This window comes from Zalophus californianus, chromosome 1 (genome assembly GCF_009762305.2).
Source record: "Zalophus californianus isolate mZalCal1 chromosome 1, mZalCal1.pri.v2, whole genome shotgun sequence".
Lineage (NCBI taxonomy): Eukaryota > Metazoa > Chordata > Mammalia > Carnivora > Otariidae > Zalophus > Zalophus californianus.
The window spans coordinates 101,452,193-101,470,858 of record NC_045595.1 but is presented as its reverse complement, the minus strand read 5'-3'; the positions used below and the strand labels follow the sequence as shown (position 1 = coordinate 101,470,858).

The following is an 18,666-nucleotide window of genomic DNA, read 5'->3' as shown; positions in this document are numbered from 1 at the left end:
AGAAGAGGAAGAAATGTTCACCGGACAATAAAAAATTTCGGTTTACAGGGTAAAACAAAAGCAGGGCCTTCCTTCTACGGAGTGAAGAAACTTGCCCCCCGAGTAAGGGTTGGGGCGGGGGGCGATCCATTTCCACGACTCAAGAGTCTGGCGAGGTCTCTTCAGCGAAGATTGCTGAGGATTTGCAGTCACTTGTGATTAGAGAGTAGTCTCCAAATTCAGAGAAGAGCAAATTCACACCCTCTGAGGCTACTGGGAATCTTCTGGTGCTGAGGCAGCAGAGAAGAAGGGGAGGGGAGCACCGCCCGCCCGCCAGACTCCCCGCGGCTCCTCCCCACTCTCCCAGGCCCACTCCCAAACTTAAGTACACGCTCCCCTGTTCCAGCAAGAAGCCCTGCGTGAGCCTCTACACGTAGCCGCAGACAGCTCCTTAAATAGGTCGGAGTTGAGCAAACAGTCGCAGACGTGGGGCCGGCGAAGGCGAGCGGAGGCGACCGCACCGACGCGGCGGGTCAGCTGGCGGCCAATAGCCGGGGCGCGCCCGCCCTGTCGCCTCCCCCTCGGGGAGCCTATAACTTGCCCGCAGCGCCAGGGAGCGCCCGCTCCTCCGCGCCTCCGCGCCGGCCTCATTTCGGCCGCTCTCCCTCTCTCCCTCCCGCCCGCCGCTCCAGCTGCCCGCCGCCGGTCCGCTCCGCTCACTTGGCTCGCCGGCTCCCGCCCGCAGTCGTCGGCCCCGGGCGGACCGGGGGTCCCCGCGCTCTCGCGAGAAGTGCGCCGCTGCTGGGCGGTGGGGGTGCCGGAGCTGGCGCGGGCTCTCCGGAGGCCGAAGATGGGGTGCTGCGCCGTGAAGCCGCAGCTGTTGCTGCTGGCGCTTGTCTTCCAGCTCTGGAATCCCTGCGTGTGTGCAGATTCGGAGAAGCCTTCCAGTATCCCCACAGGTGAGCCCTCCCGCGATTTGCCCGTGTCCCGGGAGGCTCGGCCGGGTGGGCAGTTCATTCATCCACCGGCCCTTGGCGCGGGGCTTGCCAGGTGAGTAGGAGGGGCGTCCGTCCCTCCCCAGGACTGCAGAGGTAAGTAGGTGGGAGCCTGTCCTTCGCCAGGACCACCGAGATGAGTGACTCAGGACCGCTGAGGTCTTCCCCAGAACTGCGCTCGGGCGGCGCTGGTCCTCGGGGAAAGTGTGGGAGACCCCGCCCTCCTGGGTTCTGGGAGTTCACCGCAACCTGTGAGCGCACGAAGTTTTCTTCAGCACAAGCTGGGGTTTCCTTTTCGTCTTGCAGGTCACTGGGCGCCAACACCTTTCGGGCAACTCTCCTTTCTCCTTTCCTGGAATTGGCATGATTTATTCGTGTTGGAAGAGGCAGTAGTCCCTCTGTGACCCAAACACGGGGCTCAGTGTACTTTCTGATTGATGGTGACACATTCCTTCCAGCGCCCCCGGGAAGCAGCCGGTAACACCTACCTTTTGCCAAAAACAAAGCTCAAAACCTTGGTTGTTTTCAGTAAGGCTCCCTGGCTACCCAATACCTCCAGGCGGCGGCTTTCCTCCTTGGGGATTTGGAGGGAAGCTGTGGACACATATCTCCCCTTAGCCACCCTTTTCCTAAGCCTGGTGCCATTTCTTGTTTTCAGAAGCTGGAACTGCTGCGAAGAGTCCAGCCAAGTTCATGTAAAACAAAACTTCTTACATTTACCAAGATTAAAGAGTTTCACCACATGTTTGCCTAAACATACTTCAGTGCCCGTTTGCTGCACAGGATATATCCTTGGGAGTTTTCCGCTTTTGTGCTCTTACTCCATGCTCAACACTCTGGAATTAGATCTCGTACTTAAATGTCCTTGTGCTGTACTGTTTCTTTTTTTAAATTAGGATCATTTTCTCCTTTTGCTTTTGGTAAGTAAATAGGGCGTTTTTCTGTTGGAACTTTAAGCACAAGGACACATTTCTATTTCAGGTTTACAGTCAGAAGATGACATTTGGTGTAGAACCCAGTTAGTCCATCTAAGCAGTAGTTTTGTCTTCATCTTTAAGTGTTTAAGAAGGCTTCAGTGGGCTAAATTGCCCATCTTTCTACATTCCTGCCAAACAGTACTTGCTTTGTTAGCTTTGAAAAACTTCAGCGTGTAGATGGATTTTTGTCAGTTACATGATGCTTTTCTTTCTTCTAGATAAATGTGTTGGTTTCACAATGGATTTCTGAACACTGTGTGGTTTCTTTAAATTTGAACTGAGTTTTTTCATAACTTTAAAATTTTCTTTTAGTATAACACCTAGAAAATAGACGAGTAAATGCCTTCAGCAAACTTGGAAATGGAGACATTAAAAAAAACAGTCCCCAGAAAAATGACTTTCTTTGTTGAAACACCCAAGGAAACCTTACTGGGAAATAAAATAACCTCGAAGGGTTTTGCTACTTTTAGAGGGACCTCTTCAGCTCTGTATATTTTATTTCAGTGCATTACCAACCCCCCCGCTTTTTTTTATAGATGGCATCTCTTTGTAGCTTCCTTTAGGTTTTCAGTCAAAATCATCTTGCTTTCCCACTCTGGCTTTTAAGTTTCATAGAGCTGGACAGTAAAGTTTTAATGGATTGTAACATAAGGGAAAGGGAATTTTAGATATGAATGTTTTCCTCAGAAACTGACCACATAAAACCCACTGCTGAAATCTGAGGTCTGGTCGATCTTGGTGGGTAGGCATGGAGAATTCAGTTAGTGCCTAAATGCAGGAAAATATTAATTTGTAGTACATGGAGGCAGCAGTAGCCAGTTTGATTATGAACTTTTGTGTAGGTGAATGTGATGAGCTGATAAATATAGATGATACACTGCTCAATAACACGGCCAGTCATGTACTATGTCCCATTTTCTCCCTAAAGTATTGCAACCGAAAATTGCTAAATTGGAAATTTTATTTATCCATCTATCAAGTGAACTTTAGAACTCTAACTTGTTTCACTTAATAGGAGGTCTTTAAGAAAAGTACTTATCACTTCTATCCACCTGTGTTTGTCACCATGTCCCAGGTAGCCGTGAAGAAATAGATTAGACCAGGCTTTCTTGGCCCAATTGACATTTTGAGCCAGATAATTATTTATTGGAGTGGGGCTGTCCCATGCATTGTGCTATGTTTAGCAACATCTTTGGCCCCTACCCACTAGATACCAGTAGCACCCTCCTCCATGTGTGAGAATGAAAAATGTCTCAAAATGAAAAATGTCCAAATGTCTCCTGAAGGACAGAATTGCCCAGGGTTGAAAACCCCTGGATTAGAAAAATCAATGTGTATCTGAGGTAATGTGGCATTATAATGTTACTGGAATGATACTAGCAACTCCTTTTTGAAAGCAAATGTTTATAGTGATTTTCCATTTTTCCACTCTAGTAGGGAATGTGCTATTTGAATCACATTGATCAAGTTTTGGAATATGTTTTTTCCTAGCTTTCTTTGATGCTGTGTGTTGACTAGAGTTGAGAATACCACTTTTAGTTATACCTACTGAGGGTTTTACTGTGTACTGTGTGCATTCCTATTTGGTTGCCATTTTGTTTTTTAGCATGGAAAGAATCTAAATAAGATTTTGGTTAAAAACAATTATTTTCTCCTAGAATTATTTATTGGAATTTTCCCTTAAAATTTTATCCCTGTGGGGGTTTTTGAGGCAAAACCCTCCTAATGAGTGTCCACAAATCAGATTAAAACCCTGATTTATCTTTCATCTACTTTTCTGCCTTCTGGATGAGAGTGGATGTATTTATGCCTCATATTTACAAACCAGGTGTCCAGGCTTGGATAAAAATTTCTGTATGTTTTCTAAGGTGCCTTGACTATTCCATGATCTAAATTGGGCAGAAACCAAGTTTTGGGCAAAAATGGAGGAAATGGTTTCAGATATTTCTGTCAAGACCAGTATTTTTCAACCATGTTCATATATGAACTCTTTAATTTACTCTGGCACATTCAGGGAGGAAAGGAAAGGTTTGTCCCATCTGCTGAAGCAAACTGGCAATTTTTGGGGTGGAGAGGAAAAGACCAAGGTCCTGGAGAAACCTCTGGAAAGGAGAGAGCGAGGCCTGTCCTCTGTGTACTTTCTGTGTCCTGGGCTCCAGCCGCACAGAACGACTCATCATGCTTAAGCAGACTATGCCTTTTATTTCATAATATAAAAAGGGACCTATGAAACACCTATGGAGAATGTGAGGATAGGAAATGAAAATTAAATTGAGATACCCTTTTCTACCCATCATGTTGACTAAAGCATTTAAAAAATGAACTCTGTTCATAACAACTGTTCTAAGGATGGGAACCCGCAAACTGTTGATAGAAGCACATCATTTTTGGAGAACAGTCTAGTAGAATTGATAATCCACATACCCTACAATTCTAGATACATACATGTACAGTACTCTGAAATTTCTGTGTCTGTCTGTTCTTAAAGTTCTATTCATTGTTAAATCTAGCTCCTAGGAAATTCTTCCCCTATCTTTTTTTTTTTTTTTAAGATTTATTTCTTTGAGGGGGGCGAGTGGCAGAGGGGAAGGGAGAGGGAGAGAAAGAATCTCAGCAGACTCCCTGCTGAGCGTTGAGCCAGACGACGATGACAAAGGACCCTCTTAGGACCCTGAGATCTGCCCCTGAGCTGAAATCAAGAGTCCAAAGATGCTGAACCCACTGAGCCACCCAGGCACCCCCCCCCACTATCTTTTGTTTGGCTCACTTTCTAACATTTTAATGCAGTTGGTATATAGATCATACCTGCTTTGTATGATGGATTTTTATGTTTAATAAATTGTAGATTCTTTGAAATGAGGGACTAAGTTATTCATTTTTGTGCTCACAGTGTCTTCTGTGTTCTAACACAGAGATTCTCATATTCTTTCATATTTGTTGAGTGTCTGGCCCACATGTAGAATTTTGAAAAGTGGCATCCAGTCAGTGAGATTGCTGGATGCTCATTTTCCCAGGATTTTAACTAAATTCACTGAACTTCCTTTCTCTACCTGGGGACCCATATACTACCATGATCTAGCAATTTATCAATGAAATATCTGGCAAGACCTTGTTTCTGAAGTGTGGTTTGGCAACTCTTCTCTACAGGTTCTATTTTTCTGCTCTACTTACTTTATTCAATATAAAGTCACACCTTCAGAAATACTCTCAGGTGATTGGATACCATGATTTTTATTTCTTTTTTAAACTTTATGGATGGTGAAGTGGAGACCTTGGAATGGTTATGTAACTTGCAGAAGATCATGTAGCTGGAAAGCAACACAGGTGGGGCTTGTGTCCTTTCTCCAGACTGTGCTCCATGTCTTTCCTGACCTCCTTATTGTTCTGTTGGACTTTTGGGACCTCTGGGAAATAAATAGAGACTAGGCATCAGAGCCCTAAAGAAGTAAAAGGAATGCTTTGCTAAAAGGAAAGCACATATTTGTAGGTTTGTGTAAATGGAGGGGAAAGGGATTGGCACAGGCTGAAGGAAAACGGCCCTAGCCCAGAGTGGCAAATGGTGGCCCGTGGGCCAAATCTGGCAGGCCACAGCTATCTGTTTTTGTATGACTGGTGAGTTAACAATAGTTTTTACATTTTTAAATGGTTGAAAAATATCAAATGAAAAATAGTGTATCGTGACATGTGAAAGTTCTATGAAATTCAGTAGTCAGGGTCCATAAAGTTTTATTGGCCAACTGCCACATTTATTTATTTACATATTGTTTGTGGCTACTTTGGTGCTCCAAGGCAGGGTCTTATAGTTGCCATAAAGACTGTGGCTTGCAAAGTATAGATTACTTACTACCTGGCCCTGTACAGAAGAACTTTGTGGATCCTTGCCTTAGGAGATGACATTCCCATTTAAGCTATGGCTCATGCTGAGCTGCTGCTGTCTTGGAAGGAGCAGGATTCTGGACAGTAGCAGCTGATTCCGGGCATTTGAACAGTCTGTTTTTCATTTTAGACTTTCCAGTGATTCCTATGGTGTTTTTAATTCAAAGATAAAGCTTCTCTGTTACATCTTTTTAAACATGGCACTTGATGCTAACTAGACATGTGCTGTGATGTAAAGAGTATACTCATGATCAAAAAGGAATAAAACACTGACGGCTGATTGGAAAGGAGATGCATGTTTCTTCTTCATAGCTTGTGGGTGTTCTAGAATTTGGTCTAGAAACTTGCTTATGAATTTGTGGCTCTGTTCCTGGGAGGAAATGATTAGCACATTTATCAGTGAGTACTTTTATTTTTCTTCAACAATTGCTACAAATTAGGCTAAACTGAGAAATTGGTGGCTTTTAAAGTGACATATTTTTCTTCTACATTTTACTAGTTTGCATTTGCAGTGGTGTGCTTGCCTCACTAAGTTAAACTTAAATAACAGAACTAATTTTTAGAGCTATTGAGATTATAGTTAGCCAAGAAACAGTTACCCTGAATAGTAGAATTATAGACAGTCTGTTATGATTTGTTATCAACATACTTCTTACTACCTTAAAGCTTATGTGTTGCAGTCTGTGTTTGGAAATGCTGTTAGGATGGTGTAGCGGTACAGAATTTATTACTATCCTATCAACTATGTCATAAGAATGCCCCTTCAAGGGGCGCCTGGGTGGCTCATTCAGTTAAGTGTCTGCCTTCTGCTCAGGTCATGATCTCAGGGTCCTGGGATCAAGCCCCGCATCGGGCTCCCTGTTCAACGGGGAGCCTGCTTCTCCCTCCTCCTCTCCCTCTGCTGCTCTCCCTGCTTGTGCTTTCTTGATCTCTCTCTCAAATAAATAAATAAAATCTTAAAAATAATGCCTCTTCAAAAACTGTTGTTTATAATTAAAAAACAACTTTTCAACATCTCCCACTCAGGATAACTTTCTTTTTTTTAAGATTTTATTTATTTATTTGAGGGAGAGAGCTCAAGAGGGGGAAGGGTCAGAGGGAGAAGCAGACTCCCTGCTGAGCAGGGAACCCGATGTGGGACTCGATCCAGGGACTCCAGGATCATGACCTGAGCTGAAGGCAGTCGCTTAACCAACTGAGCCACTCAGGTGCCCTTTTAAAACAAAATTCAAAGAGTGGAGGTATGTTATTTTTATACACAGAGGAAAGATTTCTATTACATATTTTCTTTTGTATGTTAAAAGTGGGAAATTGACTTCTGTTAATAATTTTACTTAATTTTTAAATATAAATCTCTTTATTAAAAAAACTAATTCAGGGGGGCCTGGGTGGCTCAGTTGGTTAAAAGACTGCCTTCGGCTCAGGTCATGATCCTGGAGTCCCGGGATCAATACCCGCATCGGGCTCCCTGCTCGGCAGGGAGTCTGCTTCTTCCTCTGACCCTCTGACCCTCTTCCCTCTCGTGCTGTCTCTCATTCTCTCTCTCTCAAATAAGTAAATAAAATCTTTAAAAAAAAAAACTAATTCAGGGTAGTGCATTCATATACTTAGTTGCTGAATTGACTCAAGTATTTTTCAGGTCTTAAATTGTATTAGGAGCATACTGTAGCAGTTTTGGGAAAATAACAATCACTTTTTATTCCTATTGAAATACGTATATATCTTTTCCCTTAAATTTATATCTTTTTTAAAAAAATATTTATTTATTTGAGAGACAGAGTGAGCGAGAGAGAGAGCACAGGAGCGGGAGCAGAGGGAGAGGGAGAAGCAGGCTCCCCTGCTGAGCAGGGAGCCTGATGTGGGCTGTATCCTAGGAGCCTGGGATCATGACCTGAGCCAAAGGCAGATGCTTAACCGACTGAGCCACCCAGGCGTTCCTTAAATTTATATCTTAAAGGAGATGTGATTAAGTGAGAAAAAGCTTAATTTGTTAGTAAAGAAATATACTTTACTATTTCTCTTCTATAAGAAATTTGGTTTTTTTTAGATTTTATTTATTTTCTTTGAGAGAGAGAATGAGAGAGAACACAAAGAAATTTGGTTTAAAGTTTAGTTTGTATAGGTTTAGAATTAAATTTTGTCTAACAAGGGAAAAGCTTTAAACAGTAAGTAGTAGATAGTCTTTGCTCTCATTTAAGATCAACACTGAAATATTTTCTTTTACTGTTCTTTTGAATTTTACTCTTCTTACGAGGGAGTATCAGCCAGTTTCTTTGCATATTTCTGAGTGATGGGAGCACTCCAGTCATTATTAAGATGGAATGGCAGGGTCTACTACATCTGAGTATCTTCTCCCCTTAGGCTGAAGGCTCATATTTCTGGAGAATTACTGGGTTTATAATCAAAGTCTTCACTATGAAGGGAAAAGAGCCCACCACATTTTAATTTTAATACAATTCAAAGAAAATGCAAAAATATATTCTCTACATATACTCTATAATAAGTATACAAATATATAAAACTTAATTTTAACACTAATAAGAGTTTTGGTGAACATACAGTTAAAGTGAGGGGCTAAATGAGGGCAATGGTCAGGAAAAGTGTTTCTAACAAATATGTTTAAGTTTCTAAAATGCGTCAGTTTCTAAATATCACTTGTTATATTGATTGTTATGTTGATTTTAATAATTGCTTTCATTATTTTGGGTGCACAGGACATCCCAGTGTGTATCACATTTACTGGTCATCTATGCATTTTCTTTAGGATTACATTCTCAAACGTGTAGAAGGAATTCTCCTATTTATTTTCTAGTTACTGTTAGTCTGTTTTATTTATTTATTTTTATTTTTTTAAAGTAGAAGGAATTCTCCTATTTATTTTCTAGTTACTGTTAGTCTGTTTTATTTATTTTTATTTTTTTAAAGATTTTATTTATTCATTTGAGACACAGACATACAGAGAGAGACAGAGAGAGAGAAGCAGGCTCCCCGCTGAGCCAGGAGCCCCATACGGGGTTCCATTCCAGGACCCTGGGATCATGACCTGGGCTGAAGGCAGACCCTGAACCATCTGAGCCACCCAGGTGCCCCTCTGTTAGTCTGTTTTAAAGTTCCTTCCAAAGAGAAAGAGAGAGGGTTTTCCTCTGATTTAAATGCTGATGTGGTTCTGCTTCTCTATGCTGTGGACATCACAAAGGAAAGGTTCTTACGGCCTGAAGGAACTTCCAAGCACATGCAATTTTTATCTCTTTCACCACCATCTGCGGTCAGTCCCAGACACAAGTACACTAAGTTGAATATGCGTCAGGCCACCCAGCTTCACCCTCCGGTCCCCACAGCGCAAGTGGAAGATGTATGTGCAATCCCGGCAGTTTCAGATTCCTGATTCTGGGCATTGTTCAGGAGAAACTCCAGCTATACCCCTTAATTCCAGTGGACACAGAGTCTCGGTCAGGGCCATTGTCCCATTAGCAAGGCTCTGTCATTGACTAGTGACTGGTTTGAAGCCACAACTTTCATGGTGCCTTAGGGTGCTAATTACTTATAGGTACTACACACAGTGCTAAGAAGGAAGCCAGTTACTTTTAGATATTTTAAATACATTCTCCGACCGGTTCTTTAAACATTTAATCCTTTCCTTCCTGGTTCTGTCAGGATGATAAAGACCAGCAGCTATTTCAACATCAAAAAAAAAAAAAAAAAAAAAAAAAATCAGCAAATATTGAACTTAAATCATTTCTTAAAAAAAGAGAAAAGAAACTGGCAAACATTTTGCAGGCAGACTAAAATGACCTTCCTAATTCAATCATCTAGGGAAGTCTCACAGAGCTGTTATGCAGTGAGCAAACTGGTCCTTTGATGGGATTTTCCAGTCATGCCCAAGCCAGCTCTGAGGCCCCTTGTCTTCAGAGGTACTCCCTCTCCTGCTCTAGCCATGCTAAGTCTTTCCTTGGCCTCCATCTGGCACCACCACTGTGACCAGAGTGCTCTGCTTGTCTAGACCCTCTGAAATTCTTGTCAGCCACATCTAGAGAAGGACAATTCTCCTTTTCTTCTTAGTTTAGTTTAAACAGGGTTGGAATTTTTTAAACAGTGACTTTACTAGGTAACCAAGGGCAAAACAAAACAAAACTCCAAACTGGAAAACCACCAAAGCAAAGAAATGAACAGACTTACAAAGTAGAGACTGAGTCCTTACCGTATTCTGACTTTAGTTAGAGACCTGCATACCTGGCATATTTTGGGGGGTTCCTAGGTTCTGTGTCCTGGCTTAGCTTTTCTTTCTCCATTCTTCAATTCCATTTCTACTTCTTCTTACCATGTTCTTTTACACAGACAACTCTTTCTTCTCCAGGGTTGGAGTCCATAAAATCACGGACTTTGTAAGTCTGTAGTGTTAATAGGTTGTGAAATAATAAGAAATATGTATTTTGGTCTCTGCCCCTGGTTCCTGCTAATATTTGGTCTTTGACCCTGGTTCCTGACACAGAGCTTCTAAAACCGTTGTAATTTTTGAGTGATAGGAGTACCTGTCATAGAACTACTAAATCCCTTAGAATTCCCTGGGTGAAAAGAGCATCTTTTCTTCTAATGATGGGCTCTCGAATGGGGGCTGATCACCAGAAAGATCAAGCCATGATTAGACTCTTGAAGCTTTCAGGGTGCCTGGGTGGCTCAGTCAGTTAAGACTCTTGATTTCGGCTCACATTGTGATCTGGGGTCATGAGATCGAGCCCCACATGGGGCTCTGTTCTTGGTGGGAGTCTGCTTGAGATTCTCTCTCTCCTTCTCCCTCTGACCCTTCCCCTGTGCTCTCTCTAAAATAAATAAATCTTAAAAAAAAAAACAAAAAAACACTTGAAGTTTTCAGCCCTAAACCTCATTTTCTGAAGAGGGGGAGGGGTTAGAAAATAAGTTAATAATTGATTATGCCTACAAAAAAGACCTGAAGTGTGGGGTTTGGAGAGCTTCTGGGTTGGTGACTGCATATATGTGCGAGAAGGGTGGTGTACCCCAAATCAATGGGGACACTTGGGATCCTTTCAGATCTCATCCTATTTATCTCTTCATATGGCTGTTCATTTGCATCTTCTAAAATATCCTTTGTAGTAAACCTGCAATAGTAAACTGTTTTTCTGGGTTCTATGGGCTGCTCTAGTAAATTGTCAAACCAGAGGAGGAGGTCTTGGAAACTTGGCCAGGGTGAGAAAAAAATCTACACATCTGGTATCAGAAGTATTGTGTGTGAGTAGGTAGAGGAGAAACATGACTGTGTTTTCCGTAGACATAGGGCGACCTGATATCTCTAAAGTTTCATGGAACACATCAGCATAGCCCTAGCCATTAGGCAGTCTGTTTTCTTCTGTGAGTGAAAGTTTTTATGCATTTTTTTTTTACCTATAACTCTGTTGGTATTGCTTTAATTCTTAGTTTTGAGTAGCAACTTATATTTTCTTTTATGAGTCTACATACTTTAATAAATCTATGTTTATTTAATTAACTAAACTTTAAAAGTTCTCCCAGAATACATTTTTTATAGAGGTAATTTACATATTGTAACTTCCTAGATACAAATGTATGCTAAGAATGATTCCCATTGTGTAATACTCTGAATATGACAATTAATATTTCAAAATTTAATTCTAGTATTTATTCAGTGACTTGCCTGTGTTCTGTGTTGCCTTATGCGAAGGAAAAATAGAAAAACGAAACAAAACAAACAAAAAACACACCAGGCTCAGTTCCTGCTCCACACTGAAATTCTAAGATTCATGCAGAAGGAATAATGCGTATATAAAACTGAACAAATCAAAGAAGCTTTTAAGGTGAAGCAACCTGGCTTATGGGGAAGAGCACTGACATCTGGGCATCAGGAAACTTTGATCTAAGTTCTGACCTTTCCATTCACCAACCTTGAGCCAATTACCTTGCTTCTCCAAACTTCCTTTGTAATTTATGATCTTTATAGCTCTGTTATTTGATGTCTCTTGAATTCTAAGTGTCAGGATGTGGAGTAGAGACAAAGGCTGCAGGAGTCAGAAAACAGGCCTGAAGGAAACTTACTATTAAGACATTCGTTATGCCAAAGGAAGCATAGATACAAACTTGTTTTGTGCTTTAATATTCTCGTTATTCTCTCAGGAGTTGGACTTGGACAGGTCTTGATATTGCTTTTTTTCCTAATTAAGTTTTGATTTGGAGGTAAGAAAGTAAATCTAAGAATAACTGGAATTAAATTTACATTTAAAAATATTCCAAGTGCTTTAATGTGAGAAAAGAAAATAGTCTGGTGTTTGTATGAAGCTATTTTCTGTCTTCTGAAAGGAATCGTATACTCTTCAGTACATTTGAATACTGTAAGCTGTTTTAAAAAATAACTACATTCTTCTGCTTCAGTCTTGACTATTTAAGTCCTACTGGTTAACAAAAATGATGCTGGTAACTCTTTAAAGTTAGAAAAAGTTTTGGTTTTTTTTAAATGAAATGTACTGTTTAAAAATTGGAGGCCCTCTTCCAAATTGTTCCCGAAACAGTTATCAAATCACCTAATTTTTAGATCCACTAAATATCTTTAAAATATGATTGGATTCAGTAAACTAGAAACATGGTAAATAAAAAGAAAATCAGTTTATGGGAGAAAAGTATTTGTGTGAGTATCTGTCTCTGTGTGTTTGCATGTGTCTCTAGCCGTGGAGATTACTGTTAAGCCTTAAGAATGGAGTAGAAAGTTGGAATGCCTTTTGATCTGGAATTTTCTTTGATATGCTGCTCGATCTTTGTCACAGTAACACTTATTCTACATGTGTTTGCACCTCTGGAATGGAACATATCTTGTGAGTGGTACTATCTTAGACCCAATCTTTGGAGGAGATGGTGGTGCCCACTGCTTTTTCTCTTTTCTTGGCTTTTCCCCCTACTGTTTGCAGAAGAATTTTATGTAAATTGAAGGAAACAGTTCAAATAAAACAATTGGAGGAGGAAGAGGGTGGCTTAATTTTGAAAATATATACAGTTGTTGCTTTTTCAAGGGTAAGATTACCAAAAATCACAGAACCATTTAGGCTTGCTGTTGTTTTTGGAGATTAACTGTGATTTTTTTGAATAAGCAAGTAAGCATTAGCAGATATTTTTCCTGTAGAGTAGGTTAGGTTAAAGAAAGATCTATTTTAAAATCTGATAAACTAACCTTTATGTTATGATTTAATATAAAGTGGTTGATATTTTTATATCCCACAAATGTAAGCATAAGGTTTTTTTTTTTTTTCATATGGTATAAAACCCTAAACAGCCAAGCCCCTCTTCTCCATAGCAAGTCATGGAATGGCTCTATTGCACCAGGATCAGCAGTGCCATCATGGGCTACAGTTTATGGATGAATAGAGAGGTAAGATTTTTCAGGTTGTGGTAAAAGATAAACTAAGCAGCGTACTTTAAAACATGCAAACTTAAGATATGACTGCAATTGATAGTTACATCTTCTTTTCTGTAACTGGATTTAATTTTTTGTAGATGCAAGATATGAATTTTTCTTAAGTATCAGAATAGCCCATACTTGAATTTGCTTCAAGCATATTTGAGTTGTAGAAAATCCTTTCGAGAGTGAATCCTATTCAGTGTGAAGAGGTGGTGGAAGGTAGAAGGTAAGTGGAGAAAGGAAGGTGAAATTGCATGTAAGCATGTGAGAAAATTATAAAATAAGTGATTTGAATGTGTTCAGACAAGTAATTAAAAAAACTCTGAACTAGAAGCCACTGCCCCAAATGCTGGCAAAAGGGAATTTTGCTTATGTAAAATTGGATATGCACCAAGCAGCAATATGGTTTGCATATTTTCATACTTAGGAATTTGTTTATCTGGATTATGCTAGTTGATGGTATAGCATTTCATATTAACCATAATAAGTTGTATATCTCAGCCGTTCTTGCCATGCCCTGGCCCCTAGCCTAGCCCAGCATACGTGAACCCTAGTGGGACACGCACTAGAGGCAGTGTGCAGTACTGGATTCACTTTTCATTTGGTTGCCTTGGGGATCAGCAGAAGTTCAGGAACATAGGTACTGTGACTCTGTGAAGCCAACCGTGGCCATGTTCATGGTGGCAGAGGGTGCCTCACATCTCTTGGTATTTCTGATAAACTGAGGTACAAGTCTGTTGTGCTTTGAATTATCGGGAAAGCTGTCTTGGTGCCACTTTCATTTTGAATATGGTACTAAGAATTTGAGGGAAATGCTACTTTACTCTTCAAACATTAAGCAGTACAGAAGAGGTTGTTTGCTTTCTAGATATAGCCAAAGAGGGTTTACCAAATAGGAAGGGGGTTGGACACCACTAATTGTGAATTGAAGGTATAAATGGGGTTGCCTGGCTCACTGGGATACATGATTTATTTTAAGGCCAGATGCTAATTAACTGCTTGCCTGCTAATTATGAAAGTTGCCCTGTGGGAGACAGTGTAATGGTTAAGGGGATAGGGTTTTGTGATCAGACAGCTTGAATTTAAATCTCTTCTCTACCACTCATTTGCTGATTATCCTTGGAACAAGTTACTTAAGATCTCTGTATCATAGTTTCTTTATAATGATAATTGTCACCTAGGGTTGATTTGAGGATTACATGTGACAATGCCAGTAAAAGCCTTAGCACAGGGTCTGGGAACAGAAATTGCCCAGTAAGTGCTACTAAGTATTATTTTAAACAGAATTCTGATTAACATTATTCTAAAGTGGAACCTAGAATTATTGTATAGAATTAATTCTCGTCGTGCCTGGGTGGCTCAGTTGGTTAGAATTAATTCTCGTATTCTGATTGGTAATGGGAGAAAAGTATAGGCTGTCAATAAATTCTAGAAAATAAGTTTTAACAAGTTAAGATTTAAAGACAATTTTTTTCCAGGGGAACCCAAAGGAAATAAATAATAAATTTAGTGGTGCAGTCTCTTTGGTGATGTTCTTTATTTACTCAAATTCAAATCTTTGAAGTCGCTTTTCCTCATTCCTCTGATTTATTCTTGATATTCAAATGTGTTGAATTCCACTCATTACTTTCTCTCTTTTTTCGTTTCATCTATAATGGAAAACATATCTATATATAACATATAATTAAATATCTCAAACAGATGAGTCTTTTTTTAACATAATACCATTATCACAGTCAGTAGTAATTCCTTCATGTCATCTAATGCTTATTGAAGTTCACTTTTCCACCTTTTCTCAAAACTGTCTTTTTACAGTGGGTTTGTTTGATCAGGATCCATTAATTTCTCCTCCTGAATGCCCTCCAAGCTATCATCACCTTAGTCCAGGCTGCAGATCTTGGATCGCTTGAGGGTTAAACCCAGCCTGTTTATTGTTTTCCAGAAAACTTGAACTAAGTCCTATATTTTTAAAATCAGGAAATTTTACTTAAAAATCTGGAATTTACTTCTCTTGGAAGGGGAGGTGGGGAAGAAAGAAAGGATTTGCCTTCCCATGGCAACAACAGCTGGTCAATGCCGAGGGTTGGTGCTCCTTGGGATGGTGCTTGTGTACCTGTGTTCACCACAGCTCCCACCTGGCCTCTGCGCTAATGTGTGTGTGCAACTCCTGATCTGGGCACACATCACAGAATGAGATAGTTATAATTGCTTGTTAAATGATTACTCTTATCTCATCTTTCCACACTAATCTTTCTGGAGTCCAGTAGCTCTTAACCAGGAGTGATTTTGCCCCCGGCCCAGGAGATATTTGGAGACGTTTTTGACTGTCATGAGTGGTGGGTGCTACGGGCATCCTGTGGGTGGAGGCCAGGGATGCTGCTCAAACATCCTACAGTGCACAGCACAGCCCCCACAAGAAAGAACCAGCTGGCTCCAAATTCTTCTAATCTCTAATTTCATTGCCCTGTTCAGAAGCTTCCAGTGCCTTCCCTATTTTCAAGTGTATCTATTATTTCCCCGTTTTCACTCTGTATTCATACTGGACTCCTCGCTGTCCAGTGAAGGTATCATGCTTTTTCACCTTCCTTAAGTCATATCTGTTTTTCCAGTTCCTTCCCACTCTCAGAATCCCACTTGTCTTTTTTAAGACCTCCATCTTTCCCATTCATGAAGCTGTCTTTGATGTCGCCTTATCACAGTATTCTCCAAAAATCATTTTATTAGAACTGGGAACTTTCTTAAAGAGGACTGATTTTAATATTTCCCCTTACTACCTCCTGCTTCTCTAATCCAAGTAACTGTATCTAGAGGTATTAAGTGACATATTCAAGGTGTCTCCTGGTTCTTTGTCTCCCCCCCATGCTAATATATAATCTGTTACTTAATTAAGTACTTAATATATTATTCTCAGTCTTTTCACGTGAATTAACTTCATTTTCTCAGCTGGATTTACCTGCAAGAGGACAGAGACCGTATCTCTTACTGGGGTACCAAGTCTGTGAATTGCTATGCCTTAGAACTGCATGCCTCTGGAAGTTTCTTTGTGGATCCTACGGAGGGGTCTGATAACCCATGGCTCACCTCAGTCACAACTACTGAGAGGGGTAGGCACCTATGTCTGTCAGAGTTCCATTCAGAAAAGGGAAGCCACTTTAGATATTTGGAGCAGAAAGGGATTTAGCAATAGTAGATATGGGCTTACCCAATTGTGGGAAAGCCTGGAAGGGCAGGCTTTAGGCTGAGCCTTCAGCCTTGACACCTAAGACAGCAGAGCAGCTGACCAAAGTAGGAAGTTACTACCTTGATTATAGTTGGGGGGTAGGTCTATTGAGTTATGAATATGCTGCCGTAAATATAATTCAGGGATCAGGAAGCTGTGTCCACTGACTCCTTACTCACCTGAAGTTGGTGACTAGACTTTAGAAAGCAGAATTCCACTACTTCCGCTGCCACATGTCTGTCTGTCTGTGTGTCTCCCTCCCTGTCTCCTTCATTTTCTCCCTTTCCTCTTCCCACACAAAATGGAAGACTAGAACACTAATGTAGATAACTCCACATCTTGTTGAAACATGCTTCCCAGGAGAAACAGCCAGTAGTCGAGGGGAGAAGACCATCTGTTTTCTACATCTCATAGACGTGAATCTGAAAGATGGTCCATAATTTTTATCTAGAAGTTTGGCTCCAAAGGAGTTGGAGGAATATAGCTTTAACATTTATTTTTGTATGACTTTTTTTCAGTATTGTTCTTGAAGGTTGACAATTCAATTTCAGAATTTTATGTCTTTTTGACAGTGGGGATCCAAGTATGGGGTCAGCATTACATAAAACATTATGCTCTACTCACTCACATGAAGGTCTATTATAAAATTCTAAGATCTTTGAATACTTTCTCAAGTTTTAAGAACAACTGCTGAAGAAAATCATGAGGAAAATGAAATTAAACTATAAAATAGAGGCAGCTAAGTCTAGGATTTTATCTCCCCTTACCCTCTTTTTTCTTTTTTTTTTTTTAGGCCAGTGGATCATAACTTAATGTGGAGGACAATGTAGTGCAGTTTATCTCTAATTACAATTTTATAGTGTTTACTTGACTTTCAGCTATTCATGCATCTTATTTTCTAGTGTTTCATCTCACACAACACCCTATTAGTCTTCAGTAATTACATAGCTGACTAAAGTCACTTTTCAGAGATGAAACAACTGGAGCTTTTTTAAGGTTTCTGGAATTTGAGAAGGTCAAGAGATAACCGGAAAAAAATCTGGCTTATTTAGGAAGGAAGGATTTAATTAGACTCCACTTCTTAAGTATTTATGAAAGCAACAGTACAGGAGAAAACTTTTGGATCACCATAACTATACTTCACAATTACAGATTTAATGATTTTTATTTGAAAGTTTGGTTTTCATGTAATTTTTAAAAAACTTTTATAGTTTCTTTGCCCATTGCAGAAACAAAAAATAAGCTTGTGGCTGAAACTTCTGCTGAGCAAAATCTACAGGACAATCTTGAATTATAGTTAGAATGTTGGGCTTCCTCAAATTTATTGGAGTTGGGACATACAGTGCTTCATTTTACTTCTCTAGGCTCTAAGCTCTTCGCCAACTACACATGGCATTTATTTATTTTTAATTACATGTGTTTTGTTTATTTTTGATAATTTTTGACAACTCCAGAGGACAAGTACATACACTTCAATGTTAAAATGAACAAATAAACAAAACTAGGTTGGAAATGGATGGGTTAGATTAATAAGTGCTAATACAGGTTTAATATGCTGCCATGGAAATTTTAGCTTTTTGGTTTTAAGTACATGTGTTTAAAATGATAAATCTTAAAAATTTTTGCTTTCATTTTGATGAAGATAAAAATCTTTGGTGAATCTGGATTTATTTTGATGGCATGTGCCCAGTAAGCAGTTAGTTTAGCCCTTTCTAAACATGTTTTTCATCTGAAAATCATTCTGAAAACTAGTAAAAAGTGACAAATCTTTTCTAAGACATGTTGAAGCACCAGTGGGAGTCAGTAAGAACTAAGATACAACAGACTTCATGGAGATGGTATAACTTCATTTAAAAATTATATTTTGGTTATAATGAAAGTAAACATATAAATGAAAATGAAGACATTTAAGAAGAATAAATTAAATTTGTCCATAATCCCACTATCATTAGTAAACAATATAAAACATTTTGATAATTTTTCCCTTTTTTGGTTCACATTTCTTCATATATTTTCTTTATAAAATCAGGATACATGCACAGATCGAAAAGCGTAAAGAGATAATTTTACATTCTACCATATTCACAAAACACTACATTGTAAGTATTTTCTCATGGCTTAAAATACTGTTCAAGTCATGATTTTTAAGTAACATTTTGATATCTGTTGTGGGGTTATGCCATAATTTGTATAACTATTATTCTA

General features: G+C 39.7%; 1 protein-coding gene across 2 annotated transcripts in view; it reads left to right on the top strand.

Moving 5' to 3' along the window:
• The first annotated feature begins 611 nt into the window (after positions 1-611).
• PLOD2 (procollagen-lysine,2-oxoglutarate 5-dioxygenase 2) overlaps positions 612-18,666 on the top strand; it is a 95,588-nt gene continuing 77,533 nt past the window's right edge. For both annotated transcript variants that reach the window (XM_027586477.1, XM_027586476.1), the window contains exon 1: positions 612-938. In XM_027586477.1, the coding sequence (XP_027442278.1) occupies positions 830-938 (109 nt within the window). In that variant the 5' untranslated portion in view covers positions 612-829. The remainder of the gene's footprint in view (positions 939-18,666) is intronic.